This window comes from Ilyonectria robusta, assembly GCF_021365365.1.
Source record: "Ilyonectria robusta strain PMI_751 chromosome Unknown BGZ61scaffold_14, whole genome shotgun sequence".
In the NCBI taxonomy this organism is placed as follows: domain Eukaryota; kingdom Fungi; phylum Ascomycota; class Sordariomycetes; order Hypocreales; family Nectriaceae; genus Ilyonectria; species Ilyonectria robusta.
In genome coordinates this window covers 852040-877435 of record NW_025764448.1, presented here as the reverse complement: position 1 = coordinate 877435, position 25396 = coordinate 852040, and the positions used below count along the sequence as shown (strand labels likewise).

General features: G+C 54.3%; 10 protein-coding genes across 10 annotated transcripts; 4 read left to right on the top strand and 6 right to left on the bottom strand.

Annotated features, from left to right (window-relative positions):
* The first annotated feature begins 1253 nt into the window (after positions 1–1253).
* On the top strand, positions 1254–4742 carry BGZ61DRAFT_455189 (uncharacterized protein). Its single transcript, XM_046246342.1, has one exon. It carries the CDS (start codon positions 1692–1694, stop codon positions 4554–4556), a length of 2865 nt encoding a protein of 954 aa, XP_046102461.1. The 5' UTR covers positions 1254–1691; the 3' UTR covers positions 4557–4742.
* A 418-nt stretch (positions 4743–5160) lies between these two features.
* BGZ61DRAFT_534427 (uncharacterized protein) lies at positions 5161–6359 on the bottom strand (the record flags this gene model as incomplete). The annotated part of the gene is made up of 2 exons (XM_046254146.1): positions 5161–5676; positions 6333–6359. The coding sequence occupies 2 exons, from the start codon at positions 6357–6359 to the stop codon at positions 5161–5163; spliced, it is 543 nt and encodes a 180-aa protein (XP_046102460.1).
* An 838-nt stretch (positions 6360–7197) lies between these two features.
* Positions 7198–8190, bottom strand: BGZ61DRAFT_455183 (uncharacterized protein). The gene is made up of 2 exons (XM_046246341.1): positions 7598–8190; positions 7198–7527 (listed from the first exon to the last, which is right to left on the bottom strand). The coding sequence occupies exons 1-2, from the start codon at positions 8111–8113 to the stop codon at positions 7282–7284; spliced, it is 762 nt and encodes a 253-aa protein (XP_046102459.1). The 5' UTR covers positions 8114–8190; the 3' UTR covers positions 7198–7281.
* A 205-nt stretch (positions 8191–8395) lies between these two features.
* BGZ61DRAFT_57273 (Retinoic acid induced 16-like protein-domain-containing protein) lies at positions 8396–12030 on the top strand. Its single transcript, XM_046256108.1, has 4 exons — positions 8396–8563; positions 8634–8741; positions 8842–9776; positions 9826–12030. The coding sequence occupies exons 1-4, from the start codon at positions 8555–8557 to the stop codon at positions 11879–11881; spliced, it is 3108 nt and encodes a 1035-aa protein (XP_046102458.1). The 5' UTR covers positions 8396–8554; the 3' UTR covers positions 11882–12030.
* A 156-nt stretch (positions 12031–12186) lies between these two features.
* Positions 12187–14842, bottom strand: BGZ61DRAFT_589938 (uncharacterized protein). The gene is made up of 5 exons (XM_046256603.1): positions 14487–14842; positions 14253–14432; positions 12930–14200; positions 12594–12884; positions 12187–12541 (listed from the first exon to the last, which is right to left on the bottom strand). Exons 1-5 carry the CDS (start codon positions 14797–14799, stop codon positions 12494–12496), a joined length of 2103 nt encoding a protein of 700 aa, XP_046102457.1. The 5' UTR covers positions 14800–14842; the 3' UTR covers positions 12187–12493.
* A 1729-nt stretch (positions 14843–16571) lies between these two features.
* BGZ61DRAFT_455179 (meiotically up-regulated gene 113-domain-containing protein) lies at positions 16572–18160 on the bottom strand. Its single transcript, XM_046246340.1, has one exon. It carries the CDS (start codon positions 17966–17968, stop codon positions 16706–16708), a length of 1263 nt encoding a protein of 420 aa, XP_046102456.1. The 5' UTR covers positions 17969–18160; the 3' UTR covers positions 16572–16705.
* A 657-nt stretch (positions 18161–18817) lies between these two features.
* BGZ61DRAFT_495486 (uncharacterized protein) lies at positions 18818–19639 on the top strand (the record flags this gene model as incomplete). Its single annotated transcript, XM_046250893.1, has 1 exon — positions 18818–19639. The coding sequence occupies one exon, from the start codon at positions 18818–18820 to the stop codon at positions 19637–19639; it is 822 nt and encodes a 273-aa protein (XP_046102455.1).
* A 52-nt stretch (positions 19640–19691) lies between these two features.
* On the bottom strand, positions 19692–21540 carry BGZ61DRAFT_355973 (fungal-specific transcription factor domain-containing protein; the record flags this gene model as incomplete). The annotated part of the gene is made up of 2 exons (XM_046240757.1): positions 19692–21425; positions 21475–21540. 2 exons carry the CDS (start codon positions 21538–21540, stop codon positions 19692–19694), a joined length of 1800 nt encoding a protein of 599 aa, XP_046102454.1.
* A 348-nt stretch (positions 21541–21888) lies between these two features.
* On the bottom strand, positions 21889–23084 carry BGZ61DRAFT_423781 (uncharacterized protein). The gene is made up of 2 exons (XM_046243577.1): positions 22600–23084; positions 21889–22544 (listed from the first exon to the last, which is right to left on the bottom strand). Exons 1-2 carry the CDS (start codon positions 22812–22814, stop codon positions 22274–22276), a joined length of 486 nt encoding a protein of 161 aa, XP_046102453.1. The 5' UTR covers positions 22815–23084; the 3' UTR covers positions 21889–22273.
* Positions 23085–23544: 460 nt separating this feature from the next.
* BGZ61DRAFT_356323 (Manganese/iron superoxide dismutase) lies at positions 23545–24343 on the top strand (the record flags this gene model as incomplete). The annotated part of the gene is made up of 3 exons (XM_046240786.1): positions 23545–23592; positions 23681–24148; positions 24221–24343. 3 exons carry the CDS (start codon positions 23545–23547, stop codon positions 24341–24343), a joined length of 639 nt encoding a protein of 212 aa, XP_046102452.1.
* Positions 24344–25396: the final 1053 nt, after the last annotated feature.

Below are 25396 nucleotides of genomic sequence, written 5' to 3'. Positions count from 1 at the left end.
CCAGCTGTCAGTCATGGGAGATGCCGTGCGCCGCTGTCCGCTGTGTAAAGCCGTATGTCCGGCATGAATCAATCCAATACGAGCAAGCACAGGGACCACAGGGACCACAGGGACCCTTTGTGCCCGTGGCGAACAATGCCAATGGCAATCAATGGCAGTCGACGAAATCCACTACGGGCCATTACACGTCGCACTACAAGGCGGTGCTAACCATAACAAAGAAGCTCGCGAATCAGAAACTTGGTGTTACAGTGAGCCGACGTCAATGGATGGTCTTGTGACGGATGTGGATGGGCCTTGTTTTCGTCGTCCATGCTCTCTGCTGCTCTGCTCTGTTGCTTAAAGCTTGCCCAATACGCACACAGTGTTTGCAGACGGTGTCATTGCCATGCTTGGCCGCTCTGGGGGAATCTCGTCCGTTATCTCTCAATACTACGCTGCATCCAATCCATATGTCAAAACAAATATAACAGCAGACTTCAATCCCTCAATGGATGAACGGGAGGGAGCACCGGAACACAGCGGCTTGGTGACGGCTTTTGGAAACGCTGTCAGCTCAGAGTAGCGCCTCGTCCATCCATCCGTCCCGTCCATCTCGTCTCATCTCACCCGATCCTTGCTGCCCACCTCCTGTAGACCCATGCCAGCCAGCACAGCTCCAATCCGCGTATCTACGAAGCACAGCACCCGTATCTCTCCATTCGCGTGCTGGGACAAATCTCTGCCCTCACAGGCCGCATCGTATTGCCCCTCTGGCTCCTTGGTTGGTTCCTTTGGCTGAACCGCCAGACGCGGAAACGACTCAGCAAGGAAGATCCCCCGCCCTGCCGCCACTCAACTCACACGCACGTCGCAAAGCCCCGGCGAGAAAAACTCAGGGACCACTCATCGCCTCATCCTGCGGGCTCGGGATACCCACCAAGTACCTGCCGACCATCCAGATCCCCACCTGCGCAACCACGCGGCTAGCGCCTTCGCCAAGTAGATCCAAGTCACGCCCCTAGCGATTCAAGCTCCAGTGGCGGGCCGGAGTTTTTCTTCAGGCGGCTTGTCTGCCCCCCATGCCGCCCGTAGGCCCAGCTGCCCACTATTCTTCAGTGGCCGCAGTGCACCACGCCAGAAGGTTCAGAAGCCACCACTAGCCCACAGTGCGGATTATGCACCCCTCCTGCCCTCCCTCGCTATTCCCGTTCCCGTCCATCCATTTGCATTTGGTCCATTCCTTTTACTTCTACCATCCATCGCCGGCCGTCACGTCCAAAAATCTCCCACCTCCACCAACCACACACATATCCACCTCCACATCCACCACGACGACCCATGCCGTCTCACCACCACGCACTCGGATTCACATAGGGCCTTCGAGACATTCACCATCGTTCTGCTTCCCCGCGATCCAGCTCCATCGCCGTCGCCTGTCGACCCTCGCTCCTTCCTGCGGCATCCACGGGAACCTCCGTCGAATGCACATGTCATCCCCCAAATCCGCCGTCGCGACGATCCGCCCCGCCACTCTGCCGCCTCCCAAACGTGCCTGTCCTCCCGTCGAGTCCCCCTGAGCGACACTCCCCGACGCCCGCGCCCCTACCGCCAGCCTGTCCCTCCTCGAGAGACTCGCCCCGGCTGCCGGCCCTGCCCTCACACGGTTCCTGGGTCCGTCAGACTGTGGGAGAGGTCAGACGTCGTCGCGCATGCCTCGCGCTTCGAGCTCGGGCAAGCGACAGCAAGGTGCCGCCACTCACCGCGACACCCGCCACGAGAATGGTCTTGTAGGCCCGGCTAGGCGTTCCTCCGATAAGAAGGGCTCCGGGGACGGCCCTGCCCGCCGGTCTGACCATGGCGTCGCCGGTGCCGCAGGGTCGTCGATCCCGGCCAACGGCCTCGCGAATGGCTCCTCGAAACTCCCCCTCGACAACTCCTCGTCCGATTCCCGCGCCAACGATGACTCCATGCGCCGCTCCTCCCTCGCCTCCGAGACGTCGTCCGAGTCGTGCATTTCCAACATGGGCACCAATGGCATTGTCGATGCCGGCCATCGCCAGATCGACGTCAATGCCTTGAAGAATTCCGACGTCCACCGCGACTCCGGTCCCTTCGACCTCGCCACCACCGTTCTCAAGTCCCTTCCCATGCAGGATACCCTCGCCATCCTCATCATTCTCATGCACGTTCCGCCGCTGTCTCTCTCCGCCATCTATACCGTCTTCACCTTCCTCACCTTTGTTCCTCCCGTCACCACCAGCTCAGGCATGAACATCAACCTCGCCGAGATCTTTGACGGAAACTCCACCATGCCCTCCCTTGTGACCATTTTGTGTATGGACTTTTTCTTCCTCCTGATATGGCTATTTCTGTGGGGTCCGATCCAGGATGCTATTCTCGATTTTGCCAAGCCAGTCATTGCCATTACCCTAGGAGGAGGCACCAGTACGAGAGACGGAACCTCGAGGGGTCTCACCACATGCTTCATGTGGGTTATAGGTCACCACCTCCTCCGTGGAACTAGGGTCCATTGGGGTCGTGTGGTTCGCCATATCCCGGAGCACTGGCGCATCCCTTCCGTCTTCAACAACCCTCTCCAGCCGGCCACCTCCACGTACGATAAGAGAAGTGCGTATGGGTGGGTGAAGAGTGTCTTGGCAATCCACATCTTGACCCAGGGCATTGTCCGATATATTCGGGAGTGGTATCTGCGGCGGGAAAAGGCCAACGCCTCCACCGGTGTGAGCGATCCCGAGGTAGGAAAGCCTCCCAGCGTGACTGGCGACATGGCCAACGACGCGGGGTTTGCTACGCCCGACACAGATGTGAGCTTCCAGCCAGCAACCGGTCCATCAACAAACAAGAAACGAAGAAAACAAAGCACCCAGGTTCGCCTGCAGCAGCCGCTGTGGGCAGCCCTCGCGAGCACCAAGATCGTCATGGTAAAAGAGTACGAACTGTCCCATGCTGCGTCCGAGTCAGCTGGGTCCAACGCAACCGACATTCACAACCTAGGAAACGCCCCATTCAATAGTCAACCCGGCCAAATATGGATATCCTACATTGGCAGCGACGAAGTATGCTTCAGCACTAGTCATTTTCCCGAAAGCGACGACAGTTCTCAGTCGCAATCTAACGGCCATGCGCCGCGACCCTCAGGCATCGACACATCCAAGCCGTTCTACGTCCGGGTGAACAATGCATTCTGGCAACCTACGCGCATTTTCTCTGTCCAAGATTCCGCTGAGGACTCGGAGCGAGGGGCTCGCTGGACAGGTGATATTTACGGATTACGCCCTGCATCTAAGTATGTTTGCGAATTTGTAGACACTCGAACAGACGAGGTCATCTTCACCACTAGCATCCGAACGGTTCAGGCAACCCTACGCGAAGCGGATGGCACTTCATCTGCGCTTCCTAACGGCCAGCGCTCCCTCCGACCCGACTCCCCAGCTACTACGCTCAAAACCTCCATTGCTGCCGCCGAGGCCAAACTGGCCGACGAAAAGTCTCGTCTTAAGACTTTGCGCAAGGAGTGGAAGACTAGGATCAATGCTCTGAGGAAGGACAACGAGCTCACCGACAACCAACTTGCCTCTGCTGGCAACCACGACGAAAAGTACAAGCAAAAGATTCGTCAACAAGAGACCCAAAAAGCTCAGGCAGAACGCGATACTGAACAGCTCGCCGATCAGCTTAAGAACTTTGACACTGCCCCGGAACTTGCTGACCGCAAGAAGAAGGTGGAAAAGTTGTACTCCTCTGAAAAGAAGGTCTTTGATGCCGCCCAAAAGGCATTCAAGGAGTACAAATCCGGGCTGGAGAAGGAGGTCAAAGCTAAGGAGGTCGAGAAGTCGAATCTCAACACCCGTCGTAACAAGATTGCCACCCGCATCGCAAAGGTCGAAAATGAGCTTGCGAACATCACCGATGCCAACACCCGAGGATTGGACGAAGCCGAGCGACGGAACCAGGAGCGCCAGGTGTGGCAGGAGCACGTTGCCGGTATCGAGGCCAACTACAACGAGCGTCTCGCTCAAGTCCGTGCTACCAACGCCGCCCGCAGCGAGCACATCAGAAACTCGCAGGTCCAGCTTCAAAGCTTCCATGACTTCATGAACTCTTCTAACGGAATGGCTTATGAGATGGCGTCGCCGGTCGAGGCTGGTCATCCGCCACAGCTGGGACCGCCGTTCCAACCCAACGCGACAGGATCTTGGAATCCCAACCCTGCTGCCATTCCTCATTATCCAACAAGCATGTGGCAAAGCTCCAACGACGTCCTCCCTTCGGTCTCTGCGCCAACGCTCCCGTCCATGTCCATGTGGCAGGCCCCGCCCACAGCGCCTTCGTTTGAGCCTCGAGTGACCCGATCTAGGGGACGCAGCTCCAGCATGCTTAGCAACGTTAGTGGCTTCACCCAGTCGAGCGGCGAGGATTTTGGTTCCCCGCCGATGGACCCGTTCCATATGCGACATATTTGGGAGAACCATCCTAGCAGGATGAGTGGCAGCGGCGGCGGAAGCAGCGGCAGTGGAAGCGGTAGCACCGGCGATCCGACGAGTCCGAGGTGAGGGTGCGGTGATGGCAACATCATGTGAGCGCCTAGAACAGCGGATTGAGTTTTGGTTCAGTTGGCTGGCTATTGAATAGCGTGTGCAAGAATAAAAGTAGTGACTTTGTTATCTGTCTGTTCACTCATGATTGTGATGTATTGTCCCGCAAGTTTGATCTGGTTTCTGAACAATAATCGACTGTCCTCTGACCAGACTTGAGCATCGCTGTGGGTAAAATTTACCTAAGCGCGGTTGCCTGAGGTCAAGACGGGGTTTGCTCATTCTCGACTCAGTCCTCGCTCACTTTGGTGATGCACCACGCGATTGATTGTCAATTTCATCTCACCTCAGCAACAATGGACCTTTGTCCTTGCGCAGATCATTCACTTGGATGCAATGCGGCGTCATGTGGTGTGAGTACAAGTTTGATTTTGGTTTCCGAGCGACACTGGGCCTTTGCCCTTGCTAATACTCCAAGTTCAAAGCCATACGCCATCCATCCTGAGTCGGGTACATATACCAAGACCGAGAAAATTCAAGCCACCATCCTTTGTGTTTGGGTATCTTACATGAAGGTTCGTAATTCGTAATTCGTCAGCTCATCGTGGTCAAACCCCAAGGCCTACATGCCCATGCGCTGCACCCCGTTGGTGGCATCGGCGACCATGCCATCCACATCGCCGTTAGCCTCAGCCTGCTCGTTAGCGTCAACCTGCTCCTCGAAGCGAGCGATGCGGGCCCAGAAGCTACGAAGGCGTTCCTCGTTACCACTGCCCTTCGCCATTTCGACGACGATAGCGTAGGCCTCCATGGTCAAGAGCCTGTTTTCCCGGAAGCACATCTCCACCTTCTCCTTGAAGCGCTCGAACTCCTCTTCGTTGCATCGGACCTGCTCCTGGAGTTGGAACAGATCGTTGCCGCAGGAGTTGATCATACTGTCGTTGTCTTCGAGGAGCTCGGTGTGCTGGGCGACTTTCATGGTTGTCTGCTGGACTTGACCAGCAGTGCGCTCAACTTGCTCGACGGCTTGATCGACGCGCTTGACAGTTCGCTCGAGCTGCTGGGTGGTTTCGACGACCTGCTCACGGATGAGGTTGCTCTCCTCAACCGTAACAGGGCGAGCAATTTCGGTAGTCTGCTATTCACATCCGGTCAGCCAAGGGAACCCCAACTGAGTATGTCTGCCACTCGAGCTGCACTTTGAACCCTCCCAAGGACACAAGATCTGAACTTTGATTCCCAGTCCCAGAACACACAAAGCGACATCTGGACCAGTCCCCACACGGTCTCTCTAAGGGACATCGTCAAGTGCCAAAGACGCATATAGGCAAATGTGGGCTGTGCAACACGGAGCAAACTGGTGTGATCCCGCGGGTTCTTGAAGTCAAATTGGCCCAGAGCTGAGCCTGGAGACACCGTTCTGTCCGGCGGCAAACCACTAGTACAGCCGAGCCCGCCCGATTTACGCCGCCACCGGACCGGGTGCCTCAGCCTGACTTCAAAAACCCTTGAAGCGACCTGAGTGATGAGGCCAAGCTAAGCTTGGAGATGTTCATGGGCAGTGGCTTATCCAACCGTGGGCGGGCAGAGCAGGCTCGGGATTCTGCTGGCCACTGTCCATGAACACCTGGAAACACACTCAGGACCTCAGCATCTAAGAAACCGCATCTGAGGGAAGATGCTGAATCTCAGTCGTCATGCTGAGGGAACTTTCTGCTTCGGGCTCACCAACAAAGAAGAAATGGTCCAAGGGGGAGTGCAGTCGAGGTGGATGAGAAAAAAATGCAGACATACCTTCTTGGGAGACTCGGGGGCAGTCATGTCAATGTCCTGCAAGTTTGGTGGTCAGTCTGGGCAAAGGAAAGAATGTGGCAGTTAGGTTACAAACCTCGTTGCAAGTGGCGTCGAAGGCGGTGGTGCCCTATCTCATGGCCCGGCGCTCACGCAAGCCAGAAGACTCGGCGCAGTGGGGGGAAGACATGGTTGATCGATCTGGGACGAGAGGTTAGAGACAGAAGAGACCAGGAATGAGGGAAGACTGGATGAAGGCAAGGGAGAGGATGACAAGCAACAAGGCTGAGGTGGAGGGAAGAGGGTGGAGGGAAGAAGAGGCCGAGCAAGGAGCAAGGTCAAGAAGACCAAGGACAAAGGCTGAGGTGTGCCAAGAGAAGGAAGAAGGAAGACGGAAGAAAGGGCACGAAGGAGAAACCCACTTGCAGTTTTTTGAGCTGAGTTGTTGTGAAAGTCGAGCAAGTGTGATGATGAAGGAAGAAAGGAGAGAGAGCTAAGGGGGAGAGAGGCGAGGTTTATATAGGCGGCCACGGCTGGTGACTGATTGCGGGCGACCCATTTGGGGCTGCATTTTTCACCTGCAGCTGTCACCAGCGTTTCTATTGTTCTCGTCTGTTTAATAGGCAGAAACCCTTCAGTTGTGGGGCATTTGCGTTGTTTGGCATGAGTTGGTGGTGATTCACGGCCAAGTTGCGCGCAAGGTGAGATGAAAGTGAGATGTGCGCGGCCTCGCCTGCAGCTGCGCAAACTCGGCTTCGAAGAGTGATTTGAAAGAGGTGCCCCGACGAAAAAGCGAAAGTGGGGCCAATGACTAGGCATTAGGGACGTTGAACAACTTCCCTCCTTCATCTTTGTTCTTTGGGGCGGTGTTGGTGATAACTCTTTACGTCGTCTCCCATCATCCTCATCGCCCACACACAACTCGTCCACCATGCCCCAGTGTCGACTCAACTCACGCCGGCGAAAGAAGGCCCGGCGTCTTCGAAATGCTCTCCAGGGCGCATGTATCGACATAGAGGATCAAACTCCTCCGGTATCCAGTGATGCCCTTGAGTCTACGACAACCACCGTGACACCACAAGTCACATCTGCCCCGAAGGAAGACACGGCGAAGCCTGGCGAGAGTGCTACAACTACGGAGCCAAAGCCACCTATTCCAGTGCGGAGACGAAAGCCTTGCAAGCGCCGTCGCCTGCCTGTGAGTTCCTGTCTTCCTTTGCCTGTTGTGGACATCGTCTCTCAAGGAGATCCACTGACACAACATCCAGGACCGCAACTACTACCACCGTGCAGAAGCACTTGACTATCGGTACCTCGCCTTCCAGCGGCGCACCCGACAACTGGTGGACGAAAAGATAGCCGATGGTCACAACCAGATGGCACGGTGGAGACTCTGGGCGGACACGGTGCGCTGGAAGTTTCAGAACTCGCTCGATAACCAGGCGACTATAGTGCGACGGGAGAGCCGTGTGATTACGGAGAAGGTGGAGGACATGGGGAATAAGTTGGAAGGCATGGAGAAGAAACTGATAGATCTGGAGAAGAACGTCACGAAGGTCGTGGGACGGTTTGAGAGGTTGGAGGAGCGGTTGGAGGAGAGGCTGAAGGGGTATGATCGGGAGGTTTACGGCATTTAGGTCAATACGACATGGAGGTGTTCTATCTCTGTTGTTGGTCTCTTGGCTCCATGTTCGTGGAAATGTGTTGTTCACCTGGATACGATGGTGTGTAGTTGTGAACAGTGGTACAATCTGCGAGTGCATGGATGTGAGAACAGTCTGCATGATCTAATATCAGCTAGCAATGCAGCCTCAAACATTGGCGAAACACAACATACTTGGGCAGATAGAGTGAAGATGAGATGACGTTGAAATTCCACCAAGAGTATCACATTCGTTGCACGAATTAATGAGCAATTGATGGGAATCTCTTTGCCATGGTCGCAGTGCATGGTCGATGGTGGTGTCAATTGGGCTACCCTAAAGTCAGCCACACCACCAGCTCAGCCACGGGGGGTCCCTGACAATAGTGGCCGCATTGTGTCGTGGGGCAAGCCACATGCTTGACTCGACAAGGATCATGCTTGGGCTTCCAAGTTCCAGGAGGCTCGCGACGCCAGCAAGTCTGCAACTGCGCTGCACCGCCAACTCGTCCCCACGGAGTAATGGGACAGACGTCACGCCGTATATTGCCCCCGCCGCCCTGGAGATGACTCCAACAGCGCCATGGACTTTGTGAGTCGGCGCATCCAACCTCGACATGACGCCGCCCGCCAGGTCCTCAGCTAACCATCTCTTGACGCAGTGGTCGCGCCTGTTAAGCCCCCTCTCCTCCGGGAGCTCCCGCAAGGACCAGGCAAAGGATCCTGCGAAGCGGCTGCATAGATTCGAGAAGGAGTACGGAAACCTGCTGGTGAGCGTTCCCCACCGCTGCCCTGTGGCGTGCTGCCCTGCGGCGTGCCGTGCCGTCCCGTACGACACAAGAGCATGAACTGACGGCCTCACCACCACAGTCGACATGGAGGAACTCTGGCAATCTGCCCCGGGACAGCGACGCCGCCGAAAACCTCGAGATCCGCCTGCAGGAGCTGACCAACATCCTCAGCGATGAGAGCCGCCGTCCGCTGCCGCACCCGTGCATCCAGTACGCCTCGATCAAGCAAATCTACGTCCCCATCGGCAAGATCGCCACGACATCGTACAACGAGTGGATCATCAAGGAGGCCGTCCTGTTCTTCGCAACCCTCATCGAGAGCGAGGAGGAGGCCTTTGTCGAGAACCCCACCTTCTCCGCCAGCCTGACGAACCTGCTGGTGCGCATCACCGGCGTAAACAGCGTGCGCCTGGGCCTTGATACGGAGTCCCGCGTCGTCGAACTCGCCTTCAACATCACCACCAAGATCCGCCTTGACCCGGCCATCCTCCCCGCCTGGTTCAAGACGCAGCGGGCCGGACCCCACCGAGATGAGAAAGACCGAGATAGCCGTGATACGTTCGTCGGCCGCACCCAGAGGGCCGATTTCCCCCTCTTTTATATCCTGATGGACTATATCCACCATGAGGGTAAGGTGGGCGACTTTGCGAGGACGGGTCTGCTGTACATTATCGAGGCGGCATCCAGCTCGGGGCCGCTGGAGCAGTGGATTGTCGAGAGCGATCTGTCTACTCTGATGGCCACGGGACTGGGTGCGTTGTACAGCCAGCTCAGCCGCAAGCTGGTTATCGATCACCCCGACGAGCTGCCCCCTATCCTCGCCCTTTCCGACTATCAACACCCCATCTCCAACTACGAAGTCATTAGCTCCTGCTCTCCCGAGTTTCAGTCGCACCTTGAAACCTTTTTATCCCATCTCCTGTTCTGGCAGGACGTCTTGAATCACTGTCGGTCGGTGGAAGTCAAGTCTACACTTCTGGAGCACTTCCAAGTTATTTTCCTGCAGCAATTATTGTAAGTTTGTCTCCAACTTTTGCATGCCCATGATTCCTGACACGTTCAGATACCCGTCACTGCTCGAATCCTCTGATATCGACGGAGGGTCGTCCGTGGCTGTTTTAACATATCTCCGCCGCATCCTTGAATCACTAGACCACCCCGACATGATCAATCTTATCCTCCACTATCTCTTAGCACTGCCGGACTCGCTTCCCTCAAACCGGCCTGGCTCAAGGTCATCCGTAAGCCTTGCGCGGAAGCGAAAGTCGATGGATCTCGCCACCATGATGGCAGAGAAATCCGACACCACTGTCACGCCCCTCCTGTTTAACCTGGTGGATCTCATCCTCGCCTGTTTGAGATCACGAAACCAACAGACTATTTATGTGACGCTTCAGTTGGTGTCGGCCATTTTGAAACGGCACCACCGATATGCCATCATCACACTCCTCAGAACCGACATCATCCCTATGAACAACCCCCGCCGAACCGTTGGCGCTCATGAGCAGGAGGTCGAGTACATGATGGCCCTGGCTGGAACCATTGGTGGCCAGGACAACTTTGACGAGGTCTATCAGAGCGTTCTCCGAGATACCATGTCTAGACTGGAGAGTCACCCTTGCTCCATCAAGCTGGTTGCACCGCGAGTGTCTGCGAGCAACCAGAGGCTGCCGGCTGTTGCCGACAGTCTGCCTGGAGCTCCCAGAGACGTTGGAGACCACACCCTCCGACCCGACGATCCTCTCTTGAATGCGTTGTTGGATTTGCTCGAGACCTTCTTCATCAACCCCGTGGAAACAAACCTGTCTGTGACAGAGACCTTGGTGGATCTGGCCATTTGTGGCTACATGAAAATCGAGGGATGGTTGGCACGAAACCCTGGTGCTTACACATATGGAGATGAAGACGACACTCTTGACGGCCCGGCAGACGATGATGGCACGGAAGCCGACGCTGAGCTCGACAGGCCTCGGACGGCAGAGGAGGAGCAAATCAAGGCGATGGAAAGATGTCGACAGCGACCACTGTGGACCCAAACGTCTGTGCCTCGTGTGCTGAATGTCCTCAAGCACTTGGAAGAGCAAGTGGTGTCGTACAGGAAGACGATACCGCGATTTGATGATTTGGTGCAACAACGACGCGAAGCTTTCCAGACTGCGGATGCCATGTCGACCCCCATAGCTGCCACACAAAAGGCAACCCCTGTGCAACAGGAAACACCAGATCGCGGGAGCCTCGATGAAGCGTCACGGAGTGCATCACCTTCGCGACCATCTGCATTGGAAGGTCTAGCTCACCGTCTACTGTCAGAGCTAGGGACGCCGAGTCGTTCAAATACGCCTCGAGGACGCAAGGAGCAGACTCGAAGCTCTCGAAGTGGAAATGCGACTCCCGGCTCCAAGCCAGGACTCGCCCCGCCCAAGGAGATCTACAGCGAACGAGGAAGTAGCGCTTCCCGTCGGAGCAAGTCTCGCAGCCGAGTTCGAGAGGAGACGAGCTCATCTCATGGGACCGGAAGTGACCCTGTCGTCAGTCAAATGGCAGCATTTGCTGCCATTGACCAGACCATTTTGGCTAAGCGGGTTGGGCTCCCAGCTCCCAAGGTCGACCCTATTCCTCTGACATTCGATAAGAAGCCTATGCCAGAGCCCGCCGACGCCGATGAAGAGAACGCAGACGAAGGGGACGAGCCTGTCGAGCCTGTCGAGCCTGTCGAGCCTGTTGCGCTTGTTGAGCCTGTCGCGCCTGTTGAGCCTGTCGCGCCTGTTGAGCCTGTCGCACTAGTTACTACGGAGGCAGTTTCTGCCAAGGCAGTAACTACAGAGGTAGTTGCTACAGAAGCAATTCCCACGGAGGCAGTTCCTACAGAGACAATTCCCACAGAGACAGTTCCTACAGAGACGGTTCCTACAGAACCAGTCACTCCAGAGCGGACTGAAATCACGCCTCAGAGTACTGCGAGTAAAGTGGACCCGGAAGACAGCGACGGCAGGAAGCCAGCAACAGTCTCTGTCTCACACATTGTCACTAACGTCATGATCCTGCAATCCTTCCTGTTCGAACTCGCAAGTTTGGTACAAGTCCGAGCAGGCTTGTTTGACGAGGTTCGGTTTGTTTGAGTCGGTCTGCGAAACGAGCTAGAAAGGGGAGCGATTGAACTGGTAGCTGTTGAGAATACACTGGGAGGACGTCCTTATGATTGATGAGCATTTTTGCAGTAGACGGGTGTTTCGTAGATTGGCGCCTGGGTGGAGACGTTTCAATTCTGAACTTTGGCTCCTTGTTCCTGAACTTCCGCGGCAACGTTTGTTTGGAGCAATGTCATGTTCAGTATGCGACTAGTATCGTGCTCAAATAAATACCCAGTTTGAAGTAGTCGTACCAGCCCGCATATATATACCCTCAAGTCTACTTAAATTACAATCGCAAAAAGTCAGACGACTTTTGACTCATGCCACGACCTATGGTTAAAGAAACACTGGTTGGTTGGAACCCAACTTCGTGCAACGAGCCTAATCTGTAAGAGAGAAGCGGTGAGATGGATTGATCGCCGCCAACTCTGTAGACATCCAACACTATTACCAAGTCTTGTACCCTTAGAAGAGAGCGGGGAAATAGCTGCGCAACTGGCATGATGAGCCCTGTCTGTTCTGTTCTATATCTGCTCTAATCACCCCAAGATGCCCGTCACTTTGCCAGATCATGCCAATCCAACCGTTTTCACCCATTCGCTACACGTCGTCGTTGAGGGCCAAGATGGCCGACTGTATGTCTTCGCTCTACGCAACTAGTTAGTATCTAGGATCGTATGAGGTTGCCTCCACAACTTACCCAGGGAGCAAGACTGAGCGCGATAGTATAATGTTTCAATGCGAGATGTCTCTTTTCTTTTCCCGAGATCGCATATGCCTCTCCAAGAAAGAAATGGACACGAGGCTCGTCGGAGACAAATTGTTCGACTAAATGCAAGGCTTGCAGTGCTTCCGCCGGCTGACCGAGACGTAACTGGATACTGGCCGTTTGCATCCTGATCAAGCTACTGGTAGTTTCTGGCGGGTCAAGACTAAGGCCACGGCGTAAGTAGCCAAGGGCCAATTGATGTTTACCAGCCCTTTCAAGCACCTGACTCAGTTAGCCTTGCGCCTCGGAGTTTGGATCTTCGCTTACCCTTGCAAGATAGGTAAAAATCACTGCATTGTTTGGGTTGATCTGTCGTGCCGCAGCGTAGAATTTGATCGCTTTCTCACCCTGCCCAAGCTTCTCTTGCACGCAGCCCAGGCCAACCCAGGCCAAATAGTGACGAGCGTCAACCTGGAGCGCCTGACGAAAAGCGGTCGTGGCTTCGGCATACTGCTCCGTATCTATGTACTCGTACCCGAGTAGAGAGAATGCCTGGGCAAGTGGGGGATGTAATTGACAAGCACGCCGGAAGGCTTTTATGGCCTCGTTTCGTAACTTTTGTAAGGATAACGAATTGCCGATGGCGCACCATGTTTGTGGTGATAAGAAGTGACTATCTGAGAGCTCATGTGCCAGGAATGCGAGTGCCACATCTTCCTTGAGGTGCCATAAGACAGTCGAATACACCTCAAAGTCTTCTATCCACGCCGGCGCGATTTTCCGAAGTATTCGAAATGTTGACCTCGAGTCCTTGTAGGACATGAGCTCGTACTGGGCTCTGGCAGTCTTTGAGAGAACCCATGGAGTAGCTTGCTGGTCTCCTGGGAGAGTGGAAAATGCTTCGAGGCATTCCTTTGGTTGGAACCGATTGAGGTGGTAATATCCACTTCCTAACTTGGAAAATAAGTCAATGAGAAGCTGAAGTTTCGCACGGCCTGAGGGTGTGGTGGCGGAAGCATGGTGTGGTTCAGTCTTGGTGGGTTCGGAAGACACGAGCTCTGGTATCTTTGCATCTTGGAGGGGAATGGAAACAGAGGGCTTGGCATCATCTGATGGTCGATTGACAGATGATTTCTGTTTGGTTGGGCGAACTGGGATTCGTGGTTTAGCGATGCGTTTAGAAGCCGTTCCGACAGTTTTGGAACTGGGAGCTGGACGATGCGTCAAGGTTGATACTGGCGGATCTTGCTTCAGTAATCGAGCACTCCTCCGCTGAGGTGCATCGGGCAATTTTGAGCTGGACGATGTGACATCAACCATCTCATTCTCATTCCGGGCTGATCTTGAACGAGTGGTTGGCGGTTCGACTAATCGTGCTGCTTTGACCTCGTCCTCAACTGGTGGGCTGACTTCTTGAGCGCTCGATTGGGGGACTTGTGTAGCCAGAGGGGACTTGCGACGAGTCGCAGTGCGCTTGACCATCAGATTGCGAACGTCCTGCCCTTCTGGGATCGACTTTGCCGAAGCTACTTGGGTCGGCTTGATGTCCGATGGAATATTTCGTAGTTGAAAGATGTTCGCTACCTGGAGCGGGGTTTCTGGTCACGGTCAGCTTCTAGACGTCTGAAAAGGAAGCTGGGGATGATGTACCACTGGCACAGAGATCACAGAGGTCGGTGAAAGCATCCCAGAGAAATGCATTTGCCTCCAACGCCGCTTCAAAATGCGTGGCTGCCGTCTTTGCATCTCCGCTCGCCCTGTACAACTTGCCGAGTAGACGGTTGACGGAAGAAGAGTCTGGTATAAATCGATCGGATGGTGACCGCTCACCTGCCGAGAATGTTATTAAGCTTGTAGGTTGACTGTCCGGATGCCGAAACCTACCAAATTGCTCTCGGGTAGCCCATAGCGGTCGAACCTGTTTCAAGGCCTTGATCCCTTCTGGATAATTCTTCTGCTGTAGACATGCCTGCGAAAACACGTAGCAGCAGCCGAGGTGCTCTCCTTTGAGAGCCTCATTGCGGCTGTATTCTGATGCTAAGGCATACTGACCGAGTCGCAGGCAAGCGAGGGACCGGAGATGTGTCCAGGCGGGCTCGGCTGGGTCTAAAACGTGCAGTCGCTCGGTAGCGAAGAGAGCGTTTTCATTCAATTCGTTGTCAAGGTAGTAGTGCACGAGTTGTAGTTGCGCCTCCATCCTGTTCTCGACACGCCGTACTGAGGATCATGTCAACATGGACGCCTAGCGTTGGCCAAGTACCCGGGTGGAGTTAGTCCGCGGGTGGATATTGGTCTGAGGCTGAGAATGTGTACAGTCTGGCGGTAGTGTAATTGCACTGTATTTAGACCTAATTAGGATATGCGCTTCCTGTTTAGGCAAGGCTGTGGTAAATGGAGATGTTTCATTGGCTAGTACCGTAGTTCCCGCGCGGGTGGCTTGGTACCAAATCAACCATGATGTACTCAGACGCCTCTCATCCATATCCCCCCCTCGAGTCCCTAGCAGGGGCCCTTATAGCAGCTCTCAAACGAAAACTCTACTATGGGGAGTAGTATTGAGATTAACTTTTCTCTTATTATTCTGCATTTTCCTCAGGTGCGAGGTGACATCCTTGAGTTGTCTGAATGGCTATGTCTGACTGGCTGTTGAACAGTACCTATACATCCAGTGAAGCGGCACGAGTAAGGGTGCTTTGGCTCGGGAATCACATCGTGATCCCGTGTCTTTTGACACCACAAGCAACCATCACTCATCGGATCGTCGTTGATCAGCCTTGTCGACTCTTGTCTGTGGACCCGTCTCCTGCGTGTTTCATTGCCCCATGCCTGACGTCCTTCGTGACCAAGCCACAAGGGTCCACGGGCACAACCTTTCACTTTCCCCAACATCTCTGCAAACCATTCCTCATGCTTTACCACAGGGGATCGCCATGATCCTGGTCTGGGCGGCGGGTCTCAGGGCAACATCGAGTTCCAGTCAGGTTGGTTCACCGTAGGGAACCTCACGGTTCTGGTCTGGTATCAATGCCTCAGGGAGATGTTGCGTTTCTGGTCAGGTCGTCAATCCACATGGGACTTCACAGTTCCACTGTGGAATTCCAAGATTGTGTCTAGCAGGCTTCGGTTTCTCGAGAAAAGGGTCAGAGGGCCCGATGGTGTAGCGCGAAGCGCAACCCTCACGTAGACCTTAAGACTGTCGTGGTAATTAATCATGGTAACATCGTAAAACCCTTTCTTCGAACCGCCGTCGCTAACCAACTCAAAGGATCACCGACATCAGTTTTAGGCAGAGACAACTAGCTCCCAGGCGTCCAGAACCTGGCACGTTCCAGCGCCATGGCCATGAAAGCAGAGTTGAAGCATGCCGCCGTGCAGGGAACATTGTATGCGGATTGGTGGGCGAACATAGTCCCTCGTGTGTCGATTAGGGGAGATTTTCGGAGTAAGTCTTACTGCTGCCTGCTACGTCGGCTACATTGCAACCGGAATTGACGTGATTTGACTGCTAGGATTCATATGCCGACCTGAGGATCACACGATATCCAGTGAGCCGGTTCCAATCACCCCCGACAGACCATCGATCCGAGACGCTTTCCCACCCCTCGATCTCTTCCAGGCTCTCAACCGGTTCACCTGGGGACCTGGTTCAGTTGTACAAGCCTCCCAGTTCACGACCCAAGATCTAGGGTCATGTACCCAGAAAACAGAGATCAAGCGGGTTGGCACCTGTCGTCTGCAAGACACCAGACCCTAGTCAGGTCTTCCGGAAACACTGGTGGTACCTTGGTGAACTACAAACCGTAGTAAGGGTGCATCCTGCCCTAATTTGTACCATCCCACTCCTTCCCGGCGTCTTCCACAATTGTGTTCCACCCGTTACCAAGGCACCGGGTTGCTGCAACATCCACGGTTAATTCGTGACTTCACGCAGGTGGTGACTCCACAGGGAGGACACTAGACATCACTTAATTGAGGCAAAGTTTGACGATTCTGATAACTGCTAAAGCTGAGCTAGGCCTCATTATTCATGCTCTGGTATTCATCTAAGATCATAACATAAATGCTCCGTGATTGGCATTCATGGTGGTGAGCAAGCTACTCTGTTAGGAAGAATTTGCTTCGTCCCACTCCACCCACCGTCGTATCACCTCGTCCACCTTCCGGACACCATCCCGGGTCGCTTCGACTTCAAACCACTCACGATGGTCTCTTCCACAGGCCTCACAGTTGTCCTTGTTCGCCCGCAACCCCATCCCCGCAAGCTCGATATGAACCAGGCGCTCGACGCGGTGACAGTGGGGCGTCATGTGAGGAACGACGCCGGACGACTCGCTGGCGCCTGGCAGGTACGGATAGTAACGCAGCATCTCAATATCGTAGCCGCACTGGCGCTGCCACTGGTTCATGCGTCGCTGGACGTTGGCCGCGCGGCCGATCTTGAGCACCATGGCCTTGTCCTTGGTGGCGCTGCTCTGGTTGGCGAACCGGGACACGACATCGCTGGGTCGTCGTGAACGGGTGCCACCCGCGGGCGAAGGTGGTGCGAGGAGAGACCGTGCTGCGTCCACGGGCGGAGCAGAGTCGGACACGGGTGTAAGCCAGAACATGTATATGAAGCCTGGTTCTTCCGAGTTGAGAAAGGGCCGCGCGACCTCTGTCATCAAGGCCGAGGCGGTGGGCGTATCCAGCGAGTCCGGGATCAAATCTTTGACCTGCCCAGTTTGAGAGGACTTTTTGGGTTGGTGCGAGTTTCTCCCTGACGATGCCGTTGATCCATCTACGCGCTGACGAGGGGGTTTGGAGGTGGCCTGTGGCATCGAGCTCCGTCTTGAAGCCGGTACCGGGATCGACGTTCGCTGCATCGGCCGCGGTTGTGGTCTTGGGGGGCGATTCTCAGGGATTTCCTCCAGCGGTACCGAGAAGCAGAAGCAGAAATGGAGCTTCTTCGCCGGCTTCGGTCGCGTCGTCTTGGCTGGCTTGTATCCTCCTCCAGCGCTTCCATTTGCCGGCCTCGCCTGGCCGGTCTTCCTCTTGGGCTTGTCCTGTAGGTCCACCAGTCCGAGGCGATCCGCCAGCGTATCGATGCTCGTGCGGCCTTCTAAATTGGGCGTCGCTGTTCCTCTCGGCCCGGGGCTAGAATGCGCAGAGAGGCTCGCCTGTTCCTTGTGCTGCCAGCAGTACAGGTTCTCGTCGCTCGGGTCGGGAGTCAACGGTCGTCGCTTGGATTTGGGGGAAGCTGATTCCGCAGCAGTAATCGGGCGGCGACAGGCCCGACCGTTGGAGGTGATGCCTCGACATGTCGCGTTTGGGTTGAGGGAGTCGGAGCGGCCGATGAAGGATTCGGGCGTGTTGGCGACAAAGGGCATGATGGTGGCGGTGGTGTTTCTTGAAAAGGCGGCGAGGTTGTCGCGTTATCGCAGCATTTCTCGACGGAACCAGACGGCCTGGGCTGCGCCGTAATTTGTAGATGCGATTCTCTTTGACGAAAACCCGATTCCGAGAACTGAGAACAGGCAGGCCCGCTGCTGGGGCCGCCGAGACCTTGCTTCACATTGAGCTGGGCGGTGAATGTTCTCATCATCGTGTGGCTGTGTTCTGTGGCTGAGTGAACAGGCGCCATCAATGTTTCGCCGTCGCCGCTTGACACTCGACGAACAGGAAGAATGGAAACTGGACGGATGAGATATTCAGAATGATTGAAAGGACACTAAAATCGCATGTGTCTGGATTGGAGTTTCATCCTCGTCCAGCTCTCTGTCCTGTTCCACTGATCTGTTCTCAACATTGTTCATCCGATCTATGGCTGATCCAGAGACAGGATTGAAAGTCCAGTTAGCCACACTTGGCTAGACTCATACCACAACCACAATCCCAACTGGTCGATTTCTAATCAAATTCGTCTTGAGGGCCTAATACTATGAATACATTCGTCTGTTCGGAGAACTGTTTGTTTTACACCTGTTACCTCCGGACCCTTGTGGAGAATCTGGAGCGGCGCCGCTAGCGGGCCGTCGCCGACACTAGCGGTCTTGGTGGGTCGGCGCCGACTTCATGAAGTTGGTCGCCGCCACGAGCATGGGGAGCGGCGATGGATTGCTATAAGAGCTGATATATCTTCCAAAAGAGATCAATTTAGAATCCTGATCACATCAATTCGAAATATTCCACCTTTTCAAAATTCTCCATACTCCGCATCTCTCTCGACAGTCTAGACCATGGCTCCCAAGTTCATCAACAAGTTGAACAACCAGCGCGTCCTCGTGCTGGGCGGCTCAACTGGTATTGGCTTCGCCGTGGCAGAAGGCGCCCTTGAACACGGCGCCGATGTCATCATTAGCAGCTCCAATCAGACCAAGCTTGACAATGCCGTGAATCGCCTCAAGAAGCACATGGAGACCGCCAACCTCCCAGAGCGCCGCGTTTCTGGACACACCTGCGATCTCTCAGACCCCAAACTGATTGATGCAAACATTTTGCGCCTTTTGGATTTCGCGACAAAGGACGGGAAGATTGACCACGTCGTCTACACCGCTGGTGACGCCGTCAAGACCTATAATCTTGAGGAGATCGTTGCTGAGAATATTCCAAAACTCGGCATGGTGCGTGTCACTGGTGCCATGATCCTGGCCAAACACCTGGGAAAATACATCAACCAGGAGACCAGCAGCTCATTCACCCTTACCGGCGGGAGCATGTCTTGGCGCCCAAGCCCCGGGTGGTCTGTCCTTTCTAGTATAGGCGGCGGCGTCGAGGCTCTTGCCAGAGGACTAGCCATCGACTTGAAGCCCGTGCGAGTCAATTGCGCCGTTCCTGGAGCTATTCACACCGAGTTGTTTGATACCATTCCAGAGGATATGATTGACGCGGCGCTGGGGTCAATGAAGAGGGACACCATCACGCGCACGGTTGGCACACCGGAGGAGATGGCTGAGGTGTATCTCTACTTTATGAAGAGCACCTTTGCGACTGGCACGAGTGTGGTGGCGGATGGCGGAAGGTTGGTCGGTGATAGCAAAGATGCCAACATCATCTTTTGATCTCGTTGTGATCTGAGTCGAGCCTGCCTTGAAGAATTTGTAGAACCATTACTTAGATCGAAAATACAAGACCCTCATCATCGTCAACCAAGGGCCAATTTGCGCATGATTTAAGCAAGTCGCAAGACCCACCAGCTTTGGATTCGAGAACCTGTGCCTTGTCCTCCCGCAAGCAGAACACCAGACCGTTGCGGAATTTTCTGCCGACGCCTTGGAGGGCTTCCCTCATTCGCTCAAACGTGAGGAGCAGTACTTCGATGTCATCTCGTAATGCGGGGTCTTTTAGACATGCCGAATCGGGTGAGGTTGATGATTTCTTGGTAGAGGGGCATAGATACTCCATCACAATGATGCGTCCACAAGTAAATAGCTTCGAAGATAGGTGCGGGTTGATGAAGATTTCTGTTGATGTCCGAGACGCATCGCGAATCATCGAAACGGAATTCCGGGCTGCGGCGACGCAGTGTGGCCAGTTGGTCGCGAGCTCGCTTTGTCCCTCGTGGGTCTCATTTCCATGGAGAGGCTTGTGGTAGAGGAGAATGGTGCTCGTGTTCAAAACGATGTTGAGCCAAGTAACAAGCGTGAAATCGGAATAGTTTGCAGCGGAGAGATCGGTGGCAGACCGAGGTAGCATAAGGCGTATCCTTAATAGATGCGATGTCAGCGCATCAATGTAAGGCCGCTGCTCGTCGCTGTCGTCGTCAAGTGTATAGATGCGTTCGCACACACGCCCGAGGAACACGTAGGCGAGGACAATAAACTGCATCAATGTCGCAGTCTTCTTTCGAGACTGACCCTGGACCAACGTGATGAGGCGGTCAAGGTTTGAGGTATAGAGGATAGAGTTATTTGTTGACGGCGTGGTCGTAGCTTGGAACTCATCATCGTCCATCGGGAAATTGATCCTCAGCTGTCGATCATCGATCGCGTGTGTCAGTCCAATCGGGAAACACATCCCTCTGTCAAAGATAAAAAGGACCCAGACAGCACGCCGGCATTCCTCCCTCGTGATCAAGTTGGTGGGAGGCTGTGGTGTGCAAAGACTAAGTCTTTTAAGGCCCCTATCCTGTTGTTGTAGGTTGCAGGCTACACATAACCGCCATGCCGATCCGAGAAACATCCAGGCCGTCGAGTACTCTGTCAGAACCATGGCCTGGAAGATGATAAAATTTGCGGATAGAATGGTTTGCAACGGATTATCCGTCGAATGAAGGGCTTTTGAGAAGAGACTCATTGCTTCGTTGTACCAACCGAGCTGTGCTTGTTGGATCTCACGGTTCGGATGAGCACTTGCCGTCACCGCAATGATGGATAAGAGGAGAAGGTGGGAATCGTAGCCAGGGGATTTCAGTTTTGACATCAAGGTCGATCTGTGAAGAATGGGTAGGTATGAATAGAACTTTTCGAAGTAGAGGTCCACTAGTTCCATCAATTCCTTTTGGGGAGGAAGAGTGACAGATGACAGAGGCGTCGTAGAGGAACCAGTAGGATCAGACGATGAACTTTCAAACTGAGATTCTTGTTGTTGAACAGAATCAATTGATGCAATCCATGCTTCAGGCTGTTGGTCTAGCATTTCCGGCTCGATGGATGGCCAGTCTCCGGGTCGAGCGGTGCCACCGCCATGCGGCATGTCCGACATCCAGACACTGCCATCCTGGGGTTCTTCCAAATCTGAAATGGGAAGCCATTCAGCCGGTAAATATGTTGGGACTTGAGATGGAGCCCCGGCATAGAAGCAGACGTCGCCGCGCTTGAGACATGAGGAGCAACTCGGGCGGTCGCCCTAGCAGATGGTCAGCGCTAGTTCCAAGGATTGTGAGCAAGAGTCTTACGTTGCATTTCTTCTTTCTAGACCGACACCCTGTGCAGACGTCCTGCGACTTCGCCACGGTTGTCATGTCGGGTTGTTAGAGACATGTCGAGTATCTGGAAGGTGAAGCATGCAATTGCGCCACATGAGCCGGAGTTAAGCACATGTCCGTAATCTTTACACAAGTCGTGAAAACAGTTCGGTCACGTGACTTTACGGCAGAGAGCCCATGGCCAGACACGCCTGACGATGGAATTCTTTGCAAGTATATTGCATATACTTGCGGTGCAAAGGTTGATAGACTGTTGAAAGTTATGTATCCAGGGTGCTTATCTGGAGGTGCCGGTACCCGATGCCGGAGACGGATCTGGGCCATCAGGGTATTCAACTCGTCGCTTGGCTTATAACAAACCCAACCTCCTGTTTATGCCATCGATGGAATAATTAATTATCATTGAAAAGATAAACTCTTTCTAAAGCCTCGATTTGTCGGCCACCCATTACGCCGTTGTACCCGATACCTGGCTAATGTCTGACTCCTTCTGAAGTCGCCCTCTATACTATGGCTGCAATTCGAAGCTCAATCGCAGACCCTTCCCTGACTAAATCAAGGCTTCCCCTGCCGCCATGATTTCAACGACGCTCGTCTCTTAATTCACAGCCCCGCAATCATGCCCATGATTATAGCCCTTGCAAGTGCATGCCCATGTGCATCGTGGCCAGCGCTGATACGCTTGGCGTGCTCTGGCAACGCGTCTAAGAGTCACTTTGAGACCTTGATGGTCTATCATTATGACGTCAACCCATGGTTGGAATATGCTTCATGGGGATGAAGGCGATGAAGGCGATGCTTGACTCATGAAGTTGAAGCCAACGATGCCTTCCGCCACGACAATATCACGACCAGTCGATGGACGCGAGTAGAGAGATACTCTCCTGCCGATGATGCCTTCGTTTCCAACTTCAAGCGACAACGGCTTGTCAAGGGGGAGTTCAACAAATTCGTCGTCGTAAGTCACTGTGACGGAAGGGAGGGCAAACTGGCGGAAGAGCCCACAGTCCCATGCGCTTCTAGTGAGATCGCCACTCGAGCTTTACACGCGAGTCAGCGCCATCCGGGTGATTTTCTCAGCAGGGGTGTACTCACTGGATCACGACGTAGAGGTCGGAAAGCCCCTTCATGTCACACGCTTCGTTGGGCGTGAGTCTGGCGTGAGTCGCTGTCGCGCTGCCTGGACTGCCAGGTGTATGAAAGGCCAGGTCGCCGCATACGTTGCCTGGGGGGCTCACATTGGCGATGGGAGGGTTGAGGGCCACCAGGGCTCCTCCTCGAGGTCTGTTGGTATTTTCAGGGCCGCACATGTTGATGTTGATGGTGTCTTGGCGAATTGAACGTGGAGTGTAGATGGGTGAACGAGACAAGAAGGAGCAAAGCTTCTGGGAATCTTGTCTTTATAGCACGAGTATCACTGACAAAGGCCACGACCATCATCACGCGCTCCATATTCCTGAATCGCCTGGCGGTTTCATGGCTTCGGGCAAACTTGCGCAACTAGCGTCGCCCAACCATGGCGCTGCATTTCCTCGCGCCCGACCCCAATCGGGAAACATGGATGAGCAAGTTTGAGGTGGAATTATGAAAGGCGCTCGTTGCGACGCGCACTGAGCGCCTCCGGAGTATTATCCCATTAAACGCATAGTTTAATAATAGTAAGCGGGTCTGAGAAGGTAAATCTGTATTATAAACCCTGATAGATTGATATTAACCTTAGTTAGAGGGGGGGCTAGACAACCCCTCTCTAGCCGGCCCGGTTCATCCGGGCTCAAGCATTCATCATCATCGCTTTGAACACTATTGCCCTGATCAATTTGACCGTAACGGATCCGTGAGAACATTTATCTGACGCAGCCACCGACTGAGGACGCTTTACACTTGCGGGATCGGACTCTCGGAAGTTTCCCCGTGCTCCTCACACATATAATGACGATGCTACCCCTCACCTTCCTGCTTCCCATCTTCGCCATTGCTTCGGCATCTGAAGTTCCCTTGATCCCGTCGATTTGTCCCTTGGAAGCCACACTCCCAATCACCATGTCAGTTGGAGCGTACGCCCTCCCGGCGTTGCCGTACGCCTACGATGTAAGTTCGCTGACATGTCGCCACCTTTCCGCGTCTTAACGGCGCTCTGGAATCACGAACTTCAAAGGCTCAGAGCTGACACACTCAGGCTCTGGAGCCTAGCATATCTGGCCAGATCATGGAGCTTCATCACAGTAAGCACCACCAGGCTTATGTTACCAACCTCAACAATGCTCTCAAGACCTACGCCACCGCCATCGCATCCAACGACATCGCCGGTCAGATTGCCCTCCAGAGCGCCATCAAGTTCAACGGAGGCGGCCACATCAACCACTCCCTCTTCTGGGAGAACCTGACCCCTGCTAGCTCAGCCGACGCGAACCCCGAGAGCGCCCCTACCTTGATGGCTGAGGTCGCCAAGACGTGGGGTGGCCTCGAGAGCTTCCAGGCCGCCATGACCAAGACTCTCCTCGGTCTGCAGGGTAGCGGCTGGGGCTGGCTGGTCAAGGACTCCCAAGGCCTGCGCATTGTGACGACCAAGGACCAGGATCCGGTTGTCGGAGGTGAGGTGCCCATCTTCGGCATCGACATGTGGGAACACGCCTACTATCTGCAGGTGAGTACGGGAAGAGACAGATCATTCCGTCTCACACCGCACCGCGGGACGTTGCTGACCGATAAATCACAGTACCTCAACGGCAAGGCCGCTTACATCGATAACATCTGGAAGGTCATCAACTGGAAGACTTGCGAGGCCCGGTTCATTGGCACTCGCGAGGATGCCTTCAAGATCCTCAGGGCTTCCATCTAGGGGTAATGGGATATGTGATGAAATACATGAAGAAATGAGCGATCCATAAATTGATGAGCAAAGTCATTCGGTAGCATGTTGCTCGATCAACGGCCACATTCAATGAAAAGCCCTCAAATTGTGACACTGGCACAGGAGCCACCACCAGCTACTCTAATGTCATTATCACAGTCTGAGACCAGTCTCGGTTAGGTGCCAAGTTGGGGGGGCCAGTGTTTGACTTGCGCAACGGAGATCGTCAGGGCCAGATTGACGGCCGTCACTCGTGTTGCTCCGTCACCGCTCCGTCTATTGATTAAGGCGAGGGTACCACTAGACCACTTTACTATTATTAATTTCTCCTTTCATTTCGTCGTGGTCCAGTTAATCCTCTTGCCGAAGAGTGAAACTCCCCCGCCCTTCCGCCCTCCCGTACCCGCATATCCTCCCGTTCGTATTAAAATCTTCCGACGGGAGCTTAACCGCTTTGTCTACAGCCTTCGGAAATGATAGGTTTTGCGGGATATCAGCCTGCGTGATTGTCCCGAACGGATATCCTCCTAAGCCACTCAGGTGGACGAGGCCTAGCCGGTAGAGCTAAGCCGGCTTGCGGTTAAGCTCTGTGCTCCTCTAATGTGCAGAGAGTTAGGGGATGGACCCTGTGGAACGTTTAATCCTGCCTATCAGAAGTGCTGAGCACTATCTCTGCAACGCGATGGGCTGAGCAATTGTGCTACGTTCCCGCCAGGAGCTGAAAACCTGAGCGGGTGGGTGCATGACTTGACTGCAGGTACAGCAGCCCTTGTAAGCTTATACAGTGTCAGGATCTTCTCAGCTACCACTTGATGCGTGGCCGTGGTCCTTTTGTACACTGTGATCTCGTGGTTGCAAGACTCTATCCCACAACCGCGGTTTGAACCCACTGGAGTCGTGATACAACACACCGTGCCTGAGCTCGAGCTTCGATATTAAAGGACCCATATTTGTCTCGCGGACCAAACAAATTTTGGAAACAAAGGTCCTTTGCGTTGGGCAAACGGCATTTGCGGCGAGACGCAGGCCATGCTCATCACC

Excerpts from the sequence above, each read along its gene's own strand:
- BGZ61DRAFT_455189 (XM_046246342.1), top strand. The coding sequence starts at position 1,692 with ATGCCTCGCGCTTCGAGCTCGGGCAAGCGACAGCAAGGTGCCGCCACT.
- BGZ61DRAFT_57273 (XM_046256108.1), top strand. Across the intron at positions 8,742-8,841 it reads AGGAGTACGGAAACCTGCTG|TCGACATGGAGGAACTCTGG; the intron begins GTGAGCGTTCCC and ends TCACCACCACAG. Across the intron at positions 9,777-9,825 it reads ATTTTCCTGCAGCAATTATT|ATACCCGTCACTGCTCGAAT; the intron begins GTAAGTTTGTCT and ends TGACACGTTCAG.
- BGZ61DRAFT_455179 (XM_046246340.1), bottom strand. The coding sequence starts at position 17,968 with ATGCCCTTTGTCGCCAACACGCCCGAATCCTTCATCGGCCGCTCCGAC.
- BGZ61DRAFT_455183 (XM_046246341.1), bottom strand. The coding sequence starts at position 8,113 with ATGCAGACTGTTCTCACATCCATGCACTCGCAGATTGTACCACTGTTC. Across the intron at positions 7,528-7,597 it reads CGGTGGTAGTAGTTGCGGTC|AGGCAGGCGACGGCGCTTGC; the intron begins CTGGATGTTGTG and ends ACAGGAACTCAC.
- BGZ61DRAFT_423781 (XM_046243577.1), bottom strand. The coding sequence starts at position 22,814 with ATGTGCGGCCCTGAAAATACCAACAGACCTCGAGGAGGAGCCCTGGTG. Across the intron at positions 22,545-22,599 it reads GACCTCTACGTCGTGATCCA|CTCGAGTGGCGATCTCACTA; the intron begins GTGAGTACACCC and ends TCGCGTGTAAAG.
- BGZ61DRAFT_589938 (XM_046256603.1), bottom strand. The coding sequence starts at position 14,799 with ATGGAGGCGCAACTACAACTCGTGCACTACTACCTTGACAACGAATTG. Across the intron at positions 14,433-14,486 it reads GGCTACCCGAGAGCAATTTG|GTGAGCGGTCACCATCCGAT; the intron begins GTAGGTTTCGGC and ends CATTCTCGGCAG. Across the intron at positions 14,201-14,252 it reads CTGTGATCTCTGTGCCAGTG|AAACCCCGCTCCAGGTAGCG; the intron begins GTACATCATCCC and ends GACCGTGACCAG.